Below are 23,784 nucleotides of genomic sequence, written 5' to 3' on the forward strand. Positions count from 1 at the left end.
ATTCAACCGCCCACACCACCATAAGCTAGAGTTGAGCAGTGCTCTGGTACATAAATAAAATTAATACAATATATTACTGATATATATATATTTTTTTTCTTTTATGTAATCACCTAAATGTGCTCTTGAACCAATGTTTTACAGTGGTAAACTCTCTGTAGTTTACTGAGAAAACTCTGCATTGCTTTCTGAAGACCAAAGACTTGGGAGCACATCAGAATTCTTTACTACCTTAGAGACAGTGTCTACATTTACTTCTACAATCTGACAAATTAGATGAGTTTCCAGTCAGGGCATAATGAACAAATTTAATGCTTAGCTGAAAAGCATACATAAAATTTTACCAGTAGTCCTAACTCAACACCACCAGTAATTTCATACTATTAATATGTACACTATATAATTTATATATGCAATTTAACTATGTATAAAGTATATATAATTTACACTATATTTTTAATAGATGTAAACTGGTTCTTTTGGAGCAGCATCTCTCCAACAAGCATATTTATCCTAACCACAAAATTTTAATCTATTGCCAATCCAATCATTTTTTAAATTTATTTTTTATCTTTTTATTATTGGATATAGACAGAGAGAAGTTGAGAAGGGAGAGCGATAGAGGGAGAGACAGAGAGACACCTGCAGCCCTGCTTCACCACTCATGAAGCTTTCCCCCTGCAGATGGGAACCAGGGACTTGAACCTGGGTCCTCACACACTGTAATATGTGCACTTAACCAGGCACACCACTGTCTGGCCTAAATCCATAAAAAAAAAAAAATTTTTTTTAATTTATGTATTCCCTTTTGTTGCCCTTGTTTTTTTATTGCTGTGGTTATTATTGTTATTATTGATGTCGTTGTTGGATAGGACAGAGAGAAATGGACAGAGGAGGGGAAGATAAAGAGAGGGAGAGAAAGACAGACACCTGCAGACCTGCTTCACCACCTGTGAAGTGACTCCCCTTGGGGAGCCCGGGATCAAACCGGGATCCTTCTGCCGGTCCTTGCAAAGTGCCACATTCACTTAACCCGCTGCACTATCGCCCGACTCCCCCAATCCATTTATTTTTAAAACTGAGATTTCTGACTCTACCTGAAAATCCTTTCACCAACAGAAAGAGCTAAGTTAAGTGATCATTGTTCCTTTCATCCTGGGTATTTTTGTTCACAGTATTTACAGAACACCTACTAACGTTTCATACACTAGGTCTAGAGCCATATATATATAATCATTGCCCTAATAGAGCTTACTTATGGATCCTTCCCTTGTATAGCCTGTAGAGGTCTCTGCACTTCCTGTCAATATCCTTTCTCTAAAAATGTGTAATGAGCATTTGTCCAAAAGTGATTTCTAGGTGTTTTTTTCCCCAAAGATTTCTTTTATAAATTACCAAAACACTGTCACATGCAGTAGCAGGATGGTTAAACCCAGGACCTCAATGCATTGTCACCAGAGGATATGTTTCCTCTTCAAAGGAATGGATCTAGCACACGTGGCACAAAGTGCAAGGATCCTGGTAAGAGCCCCCCCCCCCCACTCCCCACCTGCATGGGAGTTCCTTCACTAGTGGTGAAGCAGGTCTGCAGGTGTTTTTCTCTCCCCGTCTTCCTTTCTCTCTGTCCTATCTATCAATAGCAACTACTACAATAAAAAACAAGGGCAACAAAAGGGAAAATAAAATTTAAAAATATATTTTTTAAAAAAAGGAATGTATCTTCATACCTGCTGGTGGCAAACCAATAGAACACAAAACATTACCTACTGTGCACAAGGACCTGGGTTCAACCCCCCAGTCCTCATCTGCATAAAGAAAGCTTCATTAAGTGAAGCAGTATTTGCAGGTTGAGATATAGACATATTTTTATATAGTCTGGGATAGAACTTACATTCAACAAAACCTAACCTTAATTTATACTTTTGAACTCCAAATGGTTTAAGAAGGATCTTCAGTAAGCAAGATTTAACAGGTTTTACTAAAAAAAAAAAAATCTCCAACACATCTTTTAACTCTTAGGCAAAAGGTATACTTTACAAATAACCTCTGGTAACTTCAAATAATTCTCTGTATTAAAAAGAATTTACAGGAGTCCGGTGGTAGCACAGCAGGTTAAGCACACATGGCACAAAGAGCAAGGACTGGCATAAGGATCCCAGTTCAAGCCCCCAGCTCCCCACCTGCAGGGGAGTCACTTCACAGGTGGCGAAGCAGGTGTGCAGGTGTCATCTTTTTCTTCCCGTCTTATCCTCCTCTCTCCATTTCTGTTCTATCCAACAACGGCATCAATAACAAGGGCAACAAAAGGGAATAAATCAAATACTAAAAAAAAATTTACTCTGGACAGGGCAGTGGTCTCACCCAGTAGAGCAGACATTGTCCCCACTTGCAGTGAGAACTTCGTGAGCAGTAAAGCAGTATTGCAGATGTCTTTCAAAGAACCAGCTCTTGGTTTCATTAATGTTGCATTGATTTCTGCTGATTTTAAATACTTCCTGTCTCCTGCTGACCTTTGGACCTCTTTGTTGCTGTTTCTAATTGGTTCAGTTGTTAGATGGATTCTTAGTTGATTTCTCTGTATTGTGTTTTATCTCTCCATATCTAACCCCACCCCAATTCCCATCTATAGCCAGCAAATAATTTAAAAAGCCATTGCTCCTTTAAATATTATTCAAATAATTTCCAATAAAACTTTAGCTAAATTATTGCATGGAAAGTCACAATGACAAATTTAATGCTTCAAGTTAGTTATCAAAAACTTAGAATACCATCAGTTTAATAAAAATCCTGTGCATCAGCTAGCTAATAAAATATCAAAACTTACTTTGTAAGGGGGAAATAATAAAAAAAAAATAGGTTTTTCTGAACTGTCTTTTCATAGACTTTCCCAAGTCTGTTTAAAACTGGTTAAAGCAGAAATTTTAAAAGCTGACATGGTTCCAGACCATTCAGTGTTTCAAGTAAGTTAATTTAACACGACAAAGACAGTAAGAATAATATACATAATTTTATTACAAAATTTAAAAAAAAATGCAACATTCTAAAAAACCCAAAATTTACTATTGATACTAATTCTTACAAGTTTGCTGTGGTAACATACACAAGTCAAGAAATTAAAGAAACCATTAAATATTTAGAAACATTCAACATCAGAAGCTTTAGAATCTAAATGTAGTAGCCCCTCAAAATGCTACAACCTGCATTTAAAAAAAAAAAAAAGTATTTTCTCTACAAAGAATCTTAACAGCTATACAAAAATCTGTACAGTTTTTATACTGAAGCTAATATTGAGCTGCACTTGAATTCACATTCTTAGCAAAACAATTGCCTGAGCACACACACACACTCCACACATCAACACAGGATAGCCATCTATTCTTCATCTTCCTCCTCTTCTTCATCTTCATCTTCTTCCTCCTCTTCCTCCTCCTCCTCATCATCTGGCTCATTCTTCTTCTTTGAGCCTGTTGGCCTGCCAGGGCCCTTCTTTCCTGCTTCACTTTTGCCCTTGGCACGGTATGCAGCAATATCCTGAAATGTTTAAGAAAATAAAATCAGCATCCGGTATCATTACTCAACTGCAGAAACCACCAAGTTGTAAACAATTAAGATTATTGACCAATAACCCCTGTCTAAAAAGGTGCTAAGTCTCAGTTGAGAGCATGTTTCCTAGGCTTTAGAAAACTAGTAATGCAACAGGGTTGCATTATATCAGTATCAAGTATTCTCACCAATATCTATTTGCCCCAGCTCCCCCCAAATTCACACTTCAGACATGTTAATATTAAAATATTTGGCCTTCCACTTTAAGTCTAAGAAACCAGTACATTTACACATGAGTATATACAGGTATCTACCAATACTACTTCTCAATTTCATTTAGTCCAAGTATACAGTACTCATGAAACCACTTCAAAATAGCTTACAAATGCTAGTACAAAACTACCTAGACTTCCTGGCACTGTATAATTTACACCTATTTCTTCTAACACATTTACCAACATAATTTAACCTTTGCTTTCAAATGGCAAAGACAAAGGTACCTTTTCATATTTTTCCTTTAGTTTAGCTGCTTTCTGCTCATATGGCTGTTTATCCTTAGCTGACTGTTCAGACCACATTTCACCCAATTTCTTTGCAGTATCCCCAATGGATAGGCCAGGGTGTTCACTTTTGATCTTTGGGCGATGTTCAGAGCAAAACAGGAAGAAAGCAGATCTGAAATCAAGCAACAAAGTTAATAAACAGAATGAAAAGCCATAGATGGGGCAGCTGGAAAGAAACTTTTAAACGAAACTTACGGAGGCCTTTTAGGAGCATTGGGATCCTTTTTCTTTCCTTTCTTATCGCCTTTAGGAGGGACATAATTTTTCATCTCCCTGTCATAGCGAGCCTTGTCACTTTTTGCCATATCTTCAAACTTTGACTTTTCCTTTGCAGACATGGTCTAGAAGAATAAAAGAGAAACATATACACCCACACACAAAAAATCAGGATCACTCCTGTGGGACCACTCTCCTAACTTTTCAAGAACACTGAAAATAGGGTCTACAAAAAAAAAAACAAACAAAAAAAACTCAATCAGCCCACCTCCAACTTTTTTTTTTCTCCAACTTGAAAACACACTTAAAAAAAAAAAGAAAGAAAAAAGCCTCGATCAAGTGTTTTTTTTTTTTTTTTTTTTAATTTTTTATAAGACCTGAGGGCTACAGCAACCTCACCGGAGTCTCCCTCAGATCTGTGGCTGCGCACCTCGGCCGCCACCAGGGCGCTTTCTCCCTCCAGGGCAGAGCGGGGCTCCCCCAACTCTCTTCCAAAAACCTTCCCAACTTAGTCAGCTCGGATCTGCATACAGACTGATTTTTCTGTTTCACTCTGGCTTTTGTTTCCACATCCCTCTTTCTGAATGAGATCGTGGGATATTCATCTTTCTCCTTCTCTACCTGAAGCTCTTAAAAAAAAAAAAGAAAGAAAAAAGAAGGCATCTGCGCCACTCAACCGAGGAGAAACGTTCAAAGTTACTTCAGATCCTTGTCCCCAAACCAACCTTGGAGAGGAGAAAAAAAAAAAAAAAACAAGCAAACAAACAAAAAAAAGCCCGTATTCAAAAGCTCCGTCTGCAGTCGCCTCTCACCTTCCATCTCTCCGAACACTTCTTGGAGAACTCGGCAAAGTTGACGGAGGAGTCGGGGTGCTTCTTTTTGTGCTCCTCCCGGCACGTCTGCACGAAGAAGGCGTACGAGGACATCTTGCCCCGCGGCTTGTTGGGGTCTCCTTTGCCCATGGCGCTGGGTCGGCCGCGTCCACCTGGTGGGGCGGGGAGGACGGCGGGAGCGGCCCGGTGGGCGCGGGAACAGCCGGGCTTCCCGCCCAAACTCCCGCCGCCCGCGTCCCGGCCGCAGCCGCGTCAGCCCCGCCGGTCTCCTCACGCGGGGTCCCCGGACACCCCCACACACACACCGAGGCCGCCATGGCCGCGGACGCCTGACAGAAAACGCGGCCCCGGGCCCGTACGGAGTTGCCGCCGCCGCCCGTCCACTGCCGTCCCGGGCCCGCAACCCCCGACGAGCCCCCCGCCCCAGCCCAGGCTACAAAGCCGAGAGGGGAGCCTCCCCACGCCCCCGCCCCGAGTCGAAGGGGCTTCGCTTCTTACCTGGGGTGTAGTTTTACCCTCAGACTCCCGCCGAGCCGCCGGAGCGAACGCAAGGGCTTCCTCGCTGCAGCTCCGGTGAGAACTGGTTTCTCGCGACCGCGAGCCGCAGCCTCTTGTTTTGCAGACTTCTCCGCGCCACGGCAACTTGACGAGCCGGTCCGTAGGCCACGCCCTTGGTCTCTTTGATTGGCCCTAAGGATCATTCAAACCCAGAGAGACCACGCCCAATAACCACGGAGCCTTCCGATTGGTCAATTTGCCACGAGGGCCGGCCCCCGAGCCCTAACCTAGCAGGTTCGGTGGTTCTCCCAGGTCGTTAACTCCCAGACCCGTTAGAACCGGTCAGGGGAGGAATGTACAACTCGATCCTGATTGGCGGCGGGCAAAGGGTTTGAAAAATGGCGGGCCCGGCGTCGATTGGCAAGGACGATAAACGGGGGGAGTGGTTGGCCCCAAAGGGGAAGCCCCGGCAGATTTAAAAATACCCAGAGTGACCGCTGGGCTCGCCGGTTCCGGGATTAAGGTGTGCGGGCCTCTGCTGCTACCGTAGCCCCGGGTCTGCCCTTAGGCCCCGCAGCCTGGTCTCCCGAGACTGAGGTCGCTGTGTCCCTTGGCTCCGCGGGGTCCCCCGGAGCCGGTCCAAAGAAGAACAAAAGGGCCGAAACTGAGGCGCTTTTGCCCCGCTGGCCGCGATCGGGAAGGCCACGGTGAAAGCCGGGGCGACCCAGGGGGGACCTGCGAGAAGGGCTGCGCTTCCCGCCTCTTGCCGCCTGTTACAAAATGACCTTTCTCGCCGCCGCGGGAGCCTCCGAACGCCCCAGGATCCTCTGCGTCCTGCTCACCCGCCCGCCCCTCCCGCTTTGTGTCAAACGCCGGGAGGTAAACAGGGCGCCGCGGCGGGGCGCGCGGGCCTCCTCTAACCCCGCCCTGCATTGGGCTGCGCCGGGCACGCTCGCTCTCACCAAGTGACCCCACCCCCACTTTGGTTTTTGTCTTTTTCAGTCTTTTATTATGTATTTATTATTGGATAGAGACAGAAATTAAGAGGAGAGAGGGGAACAGAAAGACACCTACCTACAGCCTTGCTTCACCGCCCCTGAAGCTTTTCCCCCTGCAAGTGGGGACCGGGGGCTTGAACCCGGGTTCTTCCTCACTGTGACGTCAGCGCGAGCTTTAAACCAGGTGCATCACCACTTGGCGCCTGACTGGTGACTGAGTCTCTCCTCTCCCCTCCTTTCAGCTCCTCTCCCTTTCTCTCCTCTCCCCTCTCCTCTCTCCACACACCTCAATTTGCAGCATCTCTTGTGGATATATATATATATATATATGTATATGTATATGTATATATATATATATATATATTTTTTTTTTTTTAAGAAACATCAAAGATCCTATGGAGTCCTAGAAAAGCAATGGAGGCTACCCGCCCCCTCAGAGCAAAAACTTCATCATCCCAAATGTTGGTGGCGACAATTCTGGCAGCTCTCGTGCCCCAGGCTAAGAACTTTGCTCACTTAGGTGTGGTGAGATGGCTACAAAGCAGCATGAACTTCAGTATCTGCAGCTGATGCACAAGGGAGAAAGACTTTTCACTGACATTACCGTCACGCTGTTTTTAGTTTTGAGACCCTTTTTTATTTCGTTTTGCTTTGTTTTTCCTGCTGTCCCATATGGTGCGCTGACAGTTGGTTTCAACACATTTTAAATATTTTGTCTTTTTTTTTTTTCTCACTGCTCGCTGACATTATTAGGCTGCGTGCATCTACTTAGTTTGTATGTGGTATTCAGACTTGTACCTCAGAACCAGCAGATATTTTATCTCAGTTGGAAATGGGTACTGGTTGCTCAACATTGTGCAAGTCCTTAATGCCAGTGAATTTAAAAGTAAATTTTAAAAGCGCACTCGTGATTTATATGTTGCTTTTCAATATTGTCCATTTTGGATTTTTGTGTGCTTTATTTAGAACACAATCTGAGAATAGGGTCATTGCAGGCATAGTTAAGATGAGGGCACTCAGGGATTCGGCCAGTAGTGCAGCAGGTAAAGCACATGTGGCGCAAAGCGCAAGGACTGGCATAAGGATCCCGGTTCCAACCCCTGGCTCCCCATCTGCAGGGGCTCACTTCACAGACAGTGAAGCTGGTCTGCGTAGTGTCTATTTGTCTCTCCTCTGTCTTCCCCTCTCCATTTCTCTCTGTCCTATCAACGATGATATCAATAACAACAACAATAATAACTACAACAATAAAAAGGGCAACAAAAGAGAAAATTAATTTTAAAAAAGATGAGGGCACACTGCAGGTGGTTGGACCCCTAGTCCACTATAATTGGTATCTTCATTAAAGGGAAATTTGGACAAAAATAGAGAAAGGCTAAATGACACGGGGAGAAAATGGCTATCTACAAGAAAGGAGAAAAATGTGTAATAGATCCTGAGTCTTCAGAAGGTATTATCCTTGCCCAAACCAATTTCCTTTCATCACAGAAGAAAATAGGAAAATAATCTCCATATTTAATCTTTACCATGGAAACTTTTATCACTTGACCATGGAAACCAAGCCTTCACTTTCATACTTAAGAGACTTTGCTTTCATACTTTCACACCTTGAAGTATTTGTCCAGACTCACTGGAAAATACTAAAACAAGGCTGAAGAGACAGAATAAGAGTCATGCAAAAAGACTTTCATGTCTGAGGCTCTGAAGTCCTAGGTTCAATACTCCCTGCCCCCTATTCCCTATAAAGCAGAACTAAGCAGTGCTCTAGTAAACAAATCAATGTAATGAAGTTTAAGTGAGATCTAGACAGTTTCAGCTTATAAAATTTAAATTATATGTAGAAACTAGCAATACACACTAATTCAGTCCCAAATATAGTTATGAAAAAATGGGTAAGTACACAAAAGGCATTATGAATTACTTGACAAACCTTTGAATTTATCAGAAAAGTTAGTAAAGTCACCTGTAAAGAGATAAAGACATTTTGTGTGTGTCTCTGTGGTGTGTGTGTGTGTGTGTGTGTGGTGTGTGTGTGTGTGTGCACACACGCGCACTCTAATCTCATTATAATAATCTCTGGGAAGAAAAGATTGCATTTCATTGCTTTTCAGAAACAACGTCATATATTCTAAAAATAATTTTGCCCTGGCTGGGGAGATATGCAAAAAAGACTTTCATGCCTGAGGCACCAAAGATCCCAGGTTTCAAAATCGATCTCCAGCACCACCATAAACCAGAGCTGAGCAGTGCTCTGAAAACAAACAAATAAAAATAAAAATATTGGGTTGACTAGGAAAGTCAAGGCACGTTTTTGCAAAAGATTATATGTCATGACTTTTCTTTCCAATAATCCAAATAATTCTTCACATTTATTTTTATTGGAATGATTGCACTTTCTAAAAATTAATAAATAAAATAATGAAAAGTGTATATGCTCTTTAAGACTGTGCAAATTAAAATCTAGTAAGGGCTTGTAAATAGTGTACCTAAATTTTTTGAGTATTTGTTTGACAGGCTATAAAATCAGGTTTTGGGGTGGGAATTGTGTGGAGTTGTACCCCTCTTATTCTATGGTTTTGTTAATGTCTCCTTTTTAAAGTAAATAAAGGGAAAAATATGAGGTTTGGGGGCTAATCTCTGAGGTACCACTGAGCTGTTAGTTTCATGATACTGTAATTCTTAATAGATGGTCACAATGTGGGAAAATAGTTTTAACTTTTGCAGTTGTTAGACGGTCAAAAAAATTATAATTGGGGCTGGGAGGTGGCACACCTGGTTGAGCGCACATGTTACAGGTTCAAGTCCCTGGTCCCCACCTGAAGGGGGAAAGCTTTATGAGTGGTGAAGCAGGGCTACAGGTGTCTCTCTCTCTCTTCCTCACTATCTCCTTCTTCCCTCTTGATTTCGGGCTGTCTATCCAATAAAGATAATAAAATTGTAACTGGTTTTTAAAAATATAACTTGGGTTCTAGAAAATTATTTGGTTATTGGAGTAACAATTAGCTGTTATCAGTTACTTCAAAATAGTATTTGCCCAAATGTAAGAAACTATACAGTGCAAAGTTTAGATTACATCATATTGCTCCATCATTGTAATCATCTAGTAAAATTCTCTTACCAGTTTTTCCCCTACACTGTACCAATATATAACTTTACTGCCATACTTTGCCTGAATTCAGCATTTCACATATGGTAGCAACATCATTTTTTAAAAATATATATTTATTTATTCCTTTTTGTTGCCCTTGTTGCTTTATTGTTGTAGTTATTATTGTTGTTATTGATGTCATTGTTGTTGGATAGGACAGAGAGAAATGGAGAGAGGAGGGGAAGACAGAGAGGGGGAGAGAAAGACAGACACCTGCAGACGTGCTTCACTGCCTGTGAAGTGACTCCCCTGCAGGTGGGGAGCCGGGGACTGGAAATGAGATCCTTAAGCCATCCTTGCGCTTTGTGCCATGTGCACTTAACCCGCTGTGCTACTGCCCGACTCCCTGCAACATCATTTTTTAATATTGATTAGCTAACTAATAAATTTTTACCAGAGAGGGCTCGGTTTTGGTTTATAGCAGTGTTTGGGGATGAACATGGGACCTCTGGTGCTATTTCCCCAGGCTTCAACATGGGAATTCAGTAATCACCTATTATGAGTTAGAATTAGAGCTGTTTCTGAAATAGGTACAGTCTATGGCCAAGAAACCCTGATCACGTCTGATCTCGTCTGAAACAGGAACCCTATCCTATGTCTCTAAATCACTGTTATGTGGGAAAAGGTAAATTTATGGGGCCGTGTGGTGGCTCACCTGGTTGAGTGCATATATTACAATGTGTAAGGACCCAGGTTCGAGCCCCCAGTCCCCAGCTTCGGGGGGAAAGCTTTAGGAGTGCTGAAGCAGGGCTGCAGGTGTCTATCTCTCTCCCTCTCTATCACCCCCTCCCTCTTGAATTCTGGCTGTCTCTATCCAATAAATAAAGATAATAATAATTTTTTTAAGTTAAATTTATCTGCAGTAACATCAGTCAAGCAAAATTGGGTAGAAATGAACTGTGTGGTGCCAGCTATTGGATTTATTTATTTATTTATACAAGATAGACAGGGAGAGAGAGAATTATAACATCACTTTGGTACATGGGATGCAGGTAATTAAACTCTTTCAAACACAGCATATACTCTTTTTTTTTTAAGATTTTATTTATTGATTCATGAGAAATGATAGGAAAGAAAGAACCAGTCATCACTCTGGTACATGTGCTGCCAGGGATTGAATTTAGGACCTCATGCTTGAGAGTCCAATGCCTTATCCACTGTGCCACCTCCCGGACCACAGCATATACTCATCTGTGTACTACCTCCTAGGTCTGCGATTGAAATTCTTACCATTTACTCAGTTAGCCAAAAATTTGGACTTTACATAGTCTTATTATCAAATCAAATTAAAAAATTCTAATGAAGAGAAAGTTACATATTTTCTAAGCCCTTATACATGCAAAGCATTAATATAAATATGGAGAGAGAAGAAGCAACAAAGCATCATTCTGGTACATGCAATGCCAAGAATTGTATTCAGGACGTTATACTCTAGAGTCCAATGTTTTATCCACTGCTCCACCTCCCAGGCTACAGCATTAAAAAATTTCTAAGTAATTATGCATTGCTGATTAATTCATAAAATTAGATAAAATCAAGTATATTTTACCTGTTTGGTTTCATATAAAATAAATATTGTTCTCTTAAGTTGTGGTTAATGATCTTTTGTTATCATTGTTAGATATCACTTTTTTATTAGTGATTTAATACTGATTTACAAAATTGCAAGACAACAGGAATGGAGACATAGAACTCTGGTGGTAGGAATGGTGTAGAATTATCTGTTCCCACCTCCAGAGTTCTATGTCTTTATTCCCTCCATTGGAAACTGCATTAGTTCTGCCAAGATCACAAATATGGGTTGACTACTATTTCTATAACGATATATATATATATATATATATATATATATATATATATATATATGTATGTATTTCTTTTTTTTTTTCCTATTTTTTTTCCCATGGTTCTGTCTTCTCTTCCAAAGTCACAACTACTACTATTTCTTTTTTTTTTTTTTTTAACTGCCCCAACTACTACTATTTCTGATTGTCCTTCATTTCTCTTCTCTCTCTGGGTCCTGATAGAATTGAGATTCAGAGCCCTCTAAACATCTTCCCCTAACATTTCTCCCCTTCTGTTAGTATGGACCAGAATTGCTTATGGGGTGCAGAAGATGGAAATTCTGGCTTCTGTAATTGCTTCTCCACATGAGCATTGGCAGGTCCATACGCCCAATTTGTTTCTGTCTTTCCCTAGTTGGGTAAGGCTCGGGAGAGATGAGGTCCCAAAGTACATTGATGAGGTTATCTGCCCAGGGAAGTCAGAATGGAATCATAGCATCTGCAACTTGTAGTTGAAAGGTGTAAGATATAAAGCAGGACAAAATGTTTAATAAACAGGAATCAAAAAGTAGGAATATAGCAGATGAGAATAGGGATTTTAGGGCAAAAAGAACCTAGAAAGTCTATTTTAGGTATGTTCCTAGCTTCTTCCAACATGAAGACAACCAGATCTCTTCTATATTCTTTCCTTTTGGTTCCTGATTACTACACAATTTATTCTGCTTTATATCTTGATGCTTTTCAGCCACCTACTTGCATACTCCCAGAGGATTGGGGTAATCTTGTTGATCATGGTTAAATCACAGAAAGAGAGAAAGAGAGAGAGAGAGAATAATAAGTGGTATGTGGGAAAATTGGGACACACATACAATACTGGTGGGAATACAAAATACAGTCACTATAGAAAAAAGTTGGCAGTTCCTTAAACTTTAAATAATCTTTATCTTGCAATTCTATTCGTAGACATCCACCCAAAAGTAAACTTATACCCACAGAAAAAGAAGCTTATATGCAAATGTTTACAGCAACGTCACTTGTGATCGTTGCAAACAAGAAATAATTCAATTCCAACTGGTGAGTGAAATAACAATAAAGTGTAAGCATACATTGTATATTATTCATCAATAAGAAGTAAAAGGAAGGGGGCCAGGTGGTGATGCATCAGGTTAAGCACTCACATTACAGTGCACAAGGACCCAGGTACAAGCCCCTGGTCCCCACCTGCAGGGGGAAAGTTTCACGAGGGGGTGAAGCAGGGCTACAGGTGTCTCTCTGTCTGTCTCTCTCCCCTCTCAATTTCTGTCTGTTTCTGTGTGATAATAAATAAATAAATAAATAAATAATTTTTTTGAAAGAAGTAATAGGGGAAGAAAGAACAAATACTGAATACAAGTTACAATAATGCTTAAAAACATTATACTGGATGAAAGAAACCAGAAACAAAAGACAACATACCACACGATTCTACCTGCATAAATTTTCTAGAAAATCCAGTTTATAAACATAGCAAATGACAAGGATTGACAGCAACAAAGCATAACAGAACTTTTTCAAGAGCTGGGAATGTTCTAAAACTAGACTATGGTGAATGTGGTACTACTATAAATAGCATTAAACCACATTTAAATAGGTAAAATTTATGATAGGTATATTATGCCTAAAAAAAAGTTGTTTTTTAAAAGAAGCTACTTAGTTTTCTACTTGCAGAGCACTGCATTTAGAAGAGTCAAGAACAATTAGGACTTTCACAATGAGAGTTGCAAAATACAGCATGAAAATGTAGGGATTATTTGAGAGGAAGTGACTACAACTAATCTATTTTAGGACACAGTAGTTAAGAGTGTCAGCAGCTCTTGTAATAGCATTGTTCACTTGGCCCATATTTAGCTGAACTTCTATTGCTCTCATAATAGGAATGCCTTTTGTAAAAAATATATATATATGCAGTGTTATCAATTTTTGTGTTTTCAGCTAAAGTGAATTTTGTGGTAAAGTAACTCAATGTCGATCTTCTATGTAAGTATGGTAACTGAAAATTGCAAGTTCTGGTTTATATAAAGGTAACATTTATTTTTTTGATATTTCTATTTATTTGCTAATGAGAGAGGTACAGAGATAGAGATACACACAGAGACCAGAGCACTGCTCAGCTCTGGTTTATGGTGGTTCTGGGGATTGAACCTGGGACCTTTGGTGCCTCAGGCATGAAAGTCTTCTTGCATAACCATTATGCTGTTTCCCTAGCCCAAGGTAACATATTTACAACTTTGTCCCCCAAATAATTTTGCTATTATGCTTGGTGATTTGAATGTATTAAAAATATATTCATAGGGAGGCAGCCTGGTTGAGGTCACGTTACAGTGTTCAAGAACTGTGTTTAAGCCTCTGGTCCCACCCCCAGGAAGGAAGCTTCAGAAGCAGTGAAGCAGTGCTGCAGGGGAATCTCTCTCTCTCTGTCTCTCTCTCTCTCTCTCCTTCCCTCTCAATTTCTCTCTGTGTCTATTCAAAAAATAAATATTCAAAGACTAGCAAAATATCTCCCCTGAATAGTGTACTTGTTTTGCCATGCATGGAACCCAGGTTCTAACCTGAGACCCACCTCACAGAAGGAAGCTTCAATGCTGTGGTATCTTTCCCTTTCTCTGTCTCTGTCCCTCTCTCTTTCTACCTGAAAAAGTTATGTTAGAGAAGTGAAACCCAGAAAATTCAGTTTTTACAAGAATATGAAAATTTCACATGTAGTTTAAAAATATTTACTTAAATTTAAACCTTGTACCTCTAACTAGACTAAAAATGCATTTGTAGCTAGTTGAAGACTAAACGAATTAATAAAGAAAAAAATTATATACACTGGGTCAAGAAGACAACATAATGGTTATGGAAGACTTTGATGCCTGAGGTTCTCAGGTTCCAGGTTAAACCCTGATGCAACCATCATGGAACTGAGCAAGCAGTCCTTTGGTGTGTAAGCATAAGGACCGGAGTAAGGATCCCGGTTCGAGCCCCGGCTCCCCACCTGCAGGGGAGTCGCTTCACAGGCGGTGAAGCAGGTCTGCAGGTGTCTATCTTTCTTTCCCCCTCTCTGTCTTCCCCTCCTCTCTCCATTTCTCTCTGTCCTATCCAACAACGAATAGTGTCAACAATGGCAATAATAATAACCACAACGAGGCTACAACAACAAGGGCAACAAGGGGGGGTGGGGAGCGGCAATGGCCTCCAGAAGCAGTGGATTCATGGTGTGGGCACCGAGCCCAGCAATAACCCTGGAGGAAAAAAAAAAAAAGAATTAAAAAAAAAAGAAAAAAAGAAGTACATGCACCTAATACAAACAGTTGAAAGATTGAAAGGCAATAATGATTTAGACCATCATGTTAGTACACTGCTATGTCAGCTGTGCCATGTTCTTTCCATTGAAGGTAAGTTTGGTGGTGTTTTCTTTCCTCTCTGTCCCACTCAATATGAAAAGTTTTTAAAAAAATGTGGGGGGGCATAGGGGGGAGGGAGGAGGGTGGACAGTGGTGTACCCAGTTGAGCACAAACCTTACCATGTGTCAAGGACCTGGATTCAAACCCCTGCTCCCTACCTGTAGGAAGGACGAATTTATAGGTGTCTTCTTCTCTCCCTCTCTATTTCCCCCTCCCCTCTCAATTTCTGTCTGTCCTATCAATACAGAAAAAAAAATGGCATTTGAGAGTGGTGGATTTATAGTGCTAATGCCAAGTTTCAGTGGTTAAAAACCATTGAAAACAAAAACTGCAATTAAAACAAAACAATAAGCAATTAAAATAAATAAAAAACAAACAACAGCAGATCGAAGTAATGATTTAACTTTGTAGAAAACTTTGATAGTCTGATAATTCATTTTTTTCTTTTTTAAAATTTCTTTAATGAGGAATTAATGGTTTACAGTCAGCAACAAAATACAGTAGTATTTTTGCACATGTGGAACATTTCTCAATTTTCCACATAATCAATTCTTCCAACTACTCCTTATACAAACAGAGCAGAATTCTATTCATCAAACTGTAGGCATATTTCATCACTATCTTCTTCGTTTGGTTTGTGTGTATGTGCATTCGATTTGGGGATTTTGGTCTCAGGGATCTTGGGAATAGAGTAAATATAACTTTTTAGAATCTGAGTCTGTTCTACCTGCTGAGTATGAGATCAGAAACAAATTCAAAGGAGGAAGGGCAGTGGCACACTTGATTGGTCCTCATGAAGTTTCCTCATTGGAGGTGGGGACAAGGAAATTGAACCCAGGATTTTTCATATGGCCATGTATGCACTCATGCAGGTGTGCCACCACCTAACCCATGGCTAAACATTTGATATATACAGTTTATTTAACAATTAATTATCTATGAGGCACTGTTCCAAGTACTCTAAAAATATTAACTCAATACTCCCAATGATGTCAATAACACAGATAGACAGTTATTCTCTTTTATGGAGGAAGTCAGTGAGACAAAGAGAATTTGTTACTTATCCAAAGTCACAAAATCAGTATCTAGTTAAGGAAAAAAAACATTTTGAGTATTTCAAAGGATAGACTACCTCTGTTATGAAGGAGTCTTACAGAAGGACTGAAGAAGCAAAAGAGAGATGGTATTCTTAGTCAGAGGTAATTGGAAGAACTGTCACTCGGGAACAAAAGAGATAGTATTATCAAAAATCCACAAAAGCTGAACTTCTGAGGCTTTTGGAATATGATTGTTATATGAGTAGAATTTTGTCTCTGCTTTACAAGAAGTTCAGCTGTCTTCAGCCACCCCTGCCATTCCTGCTGAGTCTACAGCCAGAAGAAATGTAATACTCCAAATTTCTTTAAGTCTTCCATTAGAACTAAATTGAGGACCAAGTTGCCTCAGAAAAAACTGGCCAGGACCTGAGGGGAGCCTCCCAATATTCTCCAGAGATGAGTATCCTTCATGGCACCTGCTTGGAAAGAATTACTAGTGATTCCAGGATCAGCTATATAAATTCTTTACTACAAAGATGTGAGATAGAAATCATGCACAAGAAAATTAAGGTGCAAAGAAAGCTTACGGGGCCAGATTCCCATTGGTCCACTGAGGTCACCTGCCTTTCCTATTGAATTACAGTTTCTCAGATGTGGTTATCTTTCTAAAACTCCTCCCACAATGAAAAGATTAAACTTTTGTACACTGGAAAATTTTGTCTCACTACTTGCTGGTGCTGTCTTTTAAGATCGTTTCCACTGGTATGGGGAAATATGTGATAACATAAAACAGTGGCCATGTCCCAACTAATTGAGGCTCCAGGTCTCCTGTTCCTCAGAATTGTCCCTAACAAAATGACAAGTGTCTGATGAATGTTTTTGTTTATTGTTTTTACTAGAACGCTGTTCAGTTCTGCTTTCTGGTGGTACAAGAGACTGAACCTAGGACATTGGCACATCAGGCAATCGATTTATTTGCATAACCATTATACTATCTCTCCTGGGAAATGCTTTTAGGATTCCATGTCCTTCTGATACAGAAGAGAAAGTAAGAAGAAAGGAGCTGAGAGACCACTAATCAGCATGGTCAAACAGCTGGCAAGTGGCAAAACTTAATCCCCAAGAAATCTGATCATAACTACTATACTGTGATGTGGCATGAGGTACTGTGCATTTCACATGCTTTAAAGTTAATGTCTGATCATAAATGCAGGTTGGCAGCATTTGTAGAGATTGTATGTAATCAGTATTCTGTAGAAATTTAGCAACTTTGTGCTCAAGGGTCCCCACATTATTCTACTGGAAATGCAATGAGGGGAGAGGGGATAAAAAAGAAAAGGGAAGAGAGGTGTTTTTGTTTGTTTGTTTGTTTTTTGTTTTTTACTTTTCCAGATTGAATTAAATGCTCTGGGAAGGATTCCAAATGACTTGGCTTGAATCAGGTGCCCAGCCAGTGAACCGAACACATCAGCTAGGGGTGAGTATTGGGGAAATAACCTAGTGGAAATGCCCACTGTCTCAAGACTAGGATTTGAATGCAGGTAGTTTTATCTGAAGGGATTCAGGAAACACCAGTAGGAGGTGGGGGAAGTGAGACAAAGAAGGGAAGGCAGTGAATAAAAGATGCCTTATCAAGCCACACTGGTAACGACTGCACCATAATCACATGGGAAATCTCAATCACATGCCTTACAATTACATCACCTGAAGGGCAAGAGAGTTGGGGTATCTATAAGAAATTCCATCGTTGAAGGATGCTGCTATAATAGCCCCACCCCACTAGGGAAAAATAGAAACAGGCTGGGAGTATGGATCAATCTGCCAACACCCATGTCTAGTGGAGAAGCAATTACAGAAGCCAGACCTTCCATCTTCTGCACCCCATAATGATCCTGGGTCCATACTTCCAGAAAGATAAAGAAGAGGGAAGCTTCCAGTGGAGAGGATGGGACAGAGAACTCTGGTGGTGAGAATTGTGTGGCATTGTACACCTCCTATCCTACAGTTTTATGGATCATCATTAAATAAATAAATATTCAATAACCCATTTATATTTTTGTAAGAAATTTTAATCTGTCTCAGGAATTTTAAGTAGTATAATCTCCTATTCCTTCTGTGATTCTTTAAAAAAAAATCAAATCTACTGTAGTTAACTTAGTTAATTTCATACCTAATAATAATTTTTCCCTTTCCTTCTTAGTTTATAAAGCACCTTAATTAAAAATAGGGCATTGATAGATTATTCCTGGTCCAGCCAATTGGGGAAATGCTACTCTGAGCAGCATAAGGGAATGCAAGAATATAAGTGATATCATCCTTAACATTGCAGAGTTACTGAAGCAATGCAAGTAGCCATCTTCCCTGAACTCTCTTATTATGTCAAAAATAAAGTAAAATCTTTGTAATACTGTTAAACAGGCACTTTGTTACATGCTACCAGTAGTTTATAACATTAAATAGCACTTATTTTTCCTTTTGCATAGCAATCTTAGAGCTCATCATTTTATTTCTGAAGTAAATTATGAAAGATAGTAACTTATAAAACATAGATGAACAGGGAGTCAGGCGGTAATGCAGCAGGTTAAGTGCACGTGGAGCCAAGCACAAGGACCAGCATAAGGATCCCAGTTCGAGCCCCGGGCTCCCCACCTGCAGGGGAGTCGCTTCACAGTCGGTGAAGCAGGTCTGCAGGTGTCTATCTTTCTCTCCCCCTCTCTGTCTTCCCCTCCTCTCTCCATTTCTCTCTGTCCTATCCAACAACGACAACATCAATAACAACAATAATAACTATAACAGTAAAACACAAGGGCAATAAAAGGGAAAATAAATATATTAAAATTTTTTTAAAAGATAAGAAAACAGAGATGAAAAGCATTTGGTTATGCTAAATTTTTTAAAAATTTAATTTATTTTCTTTTCTTATTGCCATCAGGGTTATCACTGGGGTTTGGTGCCCACACTACAAATATACCATTCTAGGTGGCCATTTCTTCTTTTTCCTTTTTCTTTCTACTTTATTTACTAGACAGAGGGAAATTGAGAAAGGAGGGAGAGACAGAGAGATAGACTGAGAGACACTGTTCTATTTTTTATTATTATCTTAATTTATTTATTGGATAGAGACAGCCAAAAATCAAGAGGGAAAAAGGGGTGATAGAGAGGGAAAGAGACAGGGAAACACTTGCAGCCCTGCTTCACTACTTGTGAAGACACCTTCAGCTGGAGGACTGGGGAGTAGAATCCAGGTTCTTATGCATTATAACATATATGTATACTCAACCAGGTAAGCCACCAGCCTAACCCCTAAACAAACTGTTCTATATCCATACCATACTATTCAGTATTTAAAAGGGACACATTATTGATAGTACACACTCCCAGATCTCAAACTATTTTATAGGCCATCACAATCAAAACAGTCTGGTACTGAAACAAAAATAGACACACGGGGTCAGGCAGTAGCGCAGCAGGTTAAGCGCACATGGGGCAAAGCGCAAGGACCAGAGCAAGGACTAGCCAGCCCCTAGATTCCCACCTGCAGGGGGGTCGCTCCATGGGCAGTGAAGCAGGTCTGCAGGTGTCTTTCTCTCCCCTTTCTATCTCCTCTCAATTTCTCTCTGTCCTATTCAACAACAATAACAACAAATAATAATAATAACCACAACAACAATACAACAACAAGGGCAACAAAAGGGAAAAAAATGGCTTTGGTGGTGCAGGCACCAAGCCCCAGCAATAACCCTAGAGGGAAAAAAAAAAGATACACAGACCAGTGGAACAGAATAAAGCCCAGAAATAATCCCCCACACCTATGGACAGTTAATTTTTGATAGAGGCCCAATTTATTAAATGGAGGAAGGAGGCTATCTTCAATAAATGGTGCTGGGAAAACTGGATTGAAACATGAAGAAGAATGAAGCTGAAGAGCTTTATCTCACCAGAAACCAAAGTCAACTCCAAATGGATCAAGGACCTGCGTGTTAGACCAGAAACTATCAAATACTTAGAGGAAAATATTGGTGAAACACTTTCCCATCTAAATTTCAAGGGCATCTTTGATGATACAAACCCAATTGCAAGGAAGACTAAAACAAAAGCAAATCAATGGGACTACATCAAAGTACCCTTTCATTTTAAGTTGAATTGTTTCTACTTACTATGTGACAAGATATAGCTAGAAATAATTCTAGTAAGTAGAACAGAGAGTGAATTTTTAGCCTTGGGCACAGAATTGATCTTGGAACTAATTCAATTAATATCTTGTTTTGATCCATTTTTTTTTTAATCATCTGGGAGAACAACATGTTTTACACATTTTGTGATTTAGGAGAGTTTATAGAAGAATGGTGACTACAATTAGGGAGGTGAAGGGAGGGGTAGCAACTTCAGAAAAGGAGCAGAAAATTATCTTGATGGTTGAGGTCTTTTTAAAGAGGGTAGCCACATCTCAGAAAGACTTTTAGCTTGATGATTATGCACAGTGGACTAAGAAGAAAGAGCACACATATGTGGCATGTTTTGTTTAAGCTCTGTGTCCTTTGTCTTGTACTACATCAAAAAAGAAAAGTATGTGGGCTGGAGAGACAGCATAATGGTCATGCAAAAGACTCATGTGCCTGAGGCCCTGAAGTCCCAGGCTCAATCCCCGGTACCACCATAAACCAGAGCTAAGCAGTGCTCTGGTCTTTCTGTATTTCTCTTTCTTCTTCTAGCGTTTGCCCTTCTTCCGTAGCCAGTCAACAGCGTCAGGTTGAGCCTGATGTCTGCTTGTTGCTGGCTTTGAAAGTGACTGGGACCCATGTGGATTCAGTCGGCTAGGAAGGATCATCAGTTTCCCCAATAAATGAGTACTCACCGGATGCACCACGAGAAGGTCGATCCAATGCATCCTCAATAACATAAATACAAATTATTTTTTTTAATATGTAAATTAGAAGTGAAGGAACAAGAACCAGGTGGTGGCGCACCTGATTAAGTGCATATGTTAACAATGTGTAAGAACCTTGGTTTGAACCCTTGGCTCCCATCAGCAGGTGGAAAGCTTTGAGAGTGGTGAAGGAGTGCAGCTGGTGTCTCTCTGCTTTTCTCCCTCTCTATGTCCCCCTCCCCTGTAAAGTTCCAACTGTTTCTTTTTGTTTTTTATTTTCCCTTTTGCTGCTCTTGTTGGTCTGCAGGTGTCTATCTTTCTCTCCCCCTCTCTGTCTTCCTCTCCTCTCTCCATTTCTCTATTCTATCCAACAATGATGACATCAATAACAACAGCAATAATAACTACAATAAAACAATAAGGGCAACCAAAGGGAATAAATAAATTAATTAATTTAAAAAAAGAATAGGGAAAAATAAAGTGCAATGTTTATACTTATGTATTGTCAAACTTTTACAAAATTTTATAATTAAGACACAGTGTAAGTGGCTCAAGAAGAGACAAAAATAACAGTGGGAAGAATAGAGTTGAAAAATAGCTTGACAACTGGGGAATGTTATGCATGTACAAACTATTATATTTACTGTTGAATGTAAAACATTAATTCCCCAATAAAGAAATAAATTAAAAAATAAAATAAAGAAGTAAATAAAGAAAAATAGCTTGACTTATGACAAAGGTGACACTGTAGAAGAATGGGATGTTAGTAACTTTTTCCAATGAATGGTGCCTGGTCAAACAGGTAATATTTTTTTTAAAAAAATTAAGCTGTACTTCTATCTCCCATTATATACAAAAATCAGTCATATTCCTTAAGTGGGAAGGGTAATGCAATGAAGCTTTAGAAATAAATATATCCTGATACCTACCTTGAAGAAATCTAGCACTGTATCCCTGTGATAATAACAGCCCTGTAAATCAACTTTTCCTCAATAAAATGATATTGAGGTGGGAGTAGGAAGTAAAGAATATATAGTAGAATATCTTCATAACTTTGTAAATACTAAGATACATTGAAATCACAATGAAATCACAAAAATTATCACTTATGAAAGAAAAGGTTAGCCTATATACATTTCTTCTTTCTCTCTCCCCCCTTTCTCCTTTCTTTCCTCTCGTTCTTTCTTTCTTTCTTTCTTTCATCAGAGCACTGTTCAGCTCTGGCTTATGGTGGTGTGGAGCACTGAATTTGGGATATGGAGACATGGGCATGAATCATTTTGCATAAGCATTATGCTATCAATCCTGCTCAAGATTGATGTTTTCTTCCCACACTAAGAGGCTTTAATACCAAGCTGCCATTACAGTGAAAACGTAAGTTGTTGAATAGGAAAATATGCTTTCAATGCATAACATAAAGATTCTATTCTGAATACATAAAAAATGATGAATCAATAGAAAAAGATTTATCTATTTTTCTATTTGCTCATTAGGAAAATAGAAGAGTCAAATAGTAACTACCAATAAGGAGAGTCAGAATATCAAATAGTAATCAGTAATTTTCAAATCAAAACCATAATGAGATATCAAAATGACTCATTAAACCTTCCGAAAAAAAAAAAAAAAGAGTAAAGCCTAACAGTATCAAATGGCAGGCAAAGATAAAGAACTCTTACACACTGCCCATGGATATATAAAAGTTTAAAAGTATTCAGTAAAGTTGTAATTAGGCAAATACCATGACCCAGAAATTCTGTTCATAACTGTGTATGTCACTGAACTAAAAGCATATGTAGAATGGACTATGTTCATGACATTTCTTCTTCTCCTTCTCCTCCTCCTCCTCTCCTCCCCCTCCCTATCCCTCTTCTTCTTCTTCTTCTTCTTCTTCTTCTTCTTCTTCTTCTTCTTCTTCTCCTTCTCCTTCTCCCTCTCCCTCTCCCTCTCCCTCTCCCTCTCCCTCTCCCTCTCCCTCTCCCCCTTCTTCTTCTTCTTCTTCTTCTTCTTCTTCTTCTTCTTCTTCTTCTTCTTCTTCTTCTTCTTCTTCTTCTTCTTCTTCTTCTTCGAAGGAAACATTGACAAAACCATAGGATAAGAGGGGTACAACTCCACACAATTCCCACCACAAGCTCTCCGTATCCCATCCCCTCCCCTGATAGCTTTCCTATTCTTTATCCCTTTGGGAGTGTGGACCCAAGGTCATTGTGGGGTGCAGAAGGTGGAAGGTCTGGCTTCTGTAATTGCTTCCCCGCTGATCATGGGCATTGACTAGTTGACCCATACTCCCAGTCTGCCTCTCTCTTTCCCTAGTAGGGTGGGGCTCTGGGGAAGCGGGGCTCCAGGACACATTGGTGGGGTTGTATACTTTTAGGTCCATGATTGTTTGACAACATTGCTTCTATTGGTCCTGACCTGGAAACAACCAACATGCCCATGTTTAGATTTAAAAAAAAAATCTATTGATACCATAATAAAAAGAGTGAATTAGGTAGTGAACAAGTAGATCCCACAAAGAGAATGACACCAGAGAAAACATCTTCTTCTTCGTCATCATCATTATAATACATGATACTCATATGAAGTAGGTAAAACTCAAAGACGCGGGCAGAGAATCTTAGCCAGATGCACTTCTTCAAAACTCAAATGTATTTTTAGAGTTAACTAGGTAATAAAATGATAATAGAAAGTGAGGTATGTCAGCGGGGAAGCAGTTACAGAAGCCAGACCTTCCACCTTCTGCAACCCACAATGACCCTGGGTCCATGCTCCCAGAGGGATAGAGAATGGGAAAGCTATCAGGGGAGGGGATGGGATATGGAGATTGGGTGGTGAGAATTGTGTGGAGTTATACCCCTCCTACCCTATGGTTTT

At 40.0% G+C, this 23,784-nt stretch overlaps 1 protein-coding gene across 1 annotated transcript; it reads right to left on the bottom strand.

Annotated features, from left to right (window-relative positions):
* Nucleotides 1-3,211: 3,211 nt before the first annotated feature.
* Nucleotides 3,212-5,812, bottom strand: HMGB2 (high mobility group box 2). Its single transcript, XM_016188105.2, has 5 exons — nucleotides 5,654-5,812; nucleotides 5,135-5,307; nucleotides 4,302-4,447; nucleotides 4,044-4,218; nucleotides 3,212-3,531 (listed from the first exon to the last, which is right to left on the bottom strand). The coding sequence occupies exons 2-5, from the start codon at nucleotides 5,282-5,284 to the stop codon at nucleotides 3,373-3,375; spliced, it is 630 nt and encodes a 209-aa protein (XP_016043591.1). The 5' UTR covers nucleotides 5,285-5,307; nucleotides 5,654-5,812; the 3' UTR covers nucleotides 3,212-3,372.
* Nucleotides 5,813-23,784: the final 17,972 nt, after the last annotated feature.

This window comes from Erinaceus europaeus, chromosome 2 (genome assembly GCF_950295315.1).
Source record: "Erinaceus europaeus chromosome 2, mEriEur2.1, whole genome shotgun sequence".
NCBI classification, from domain to species: domain Eukaryota; kingdom Metazoa; phylum Chordata; class Mammalia; order Eulipotyphla; family Erinaceidae; genus Erinaceus; species Erinaceus europaeus.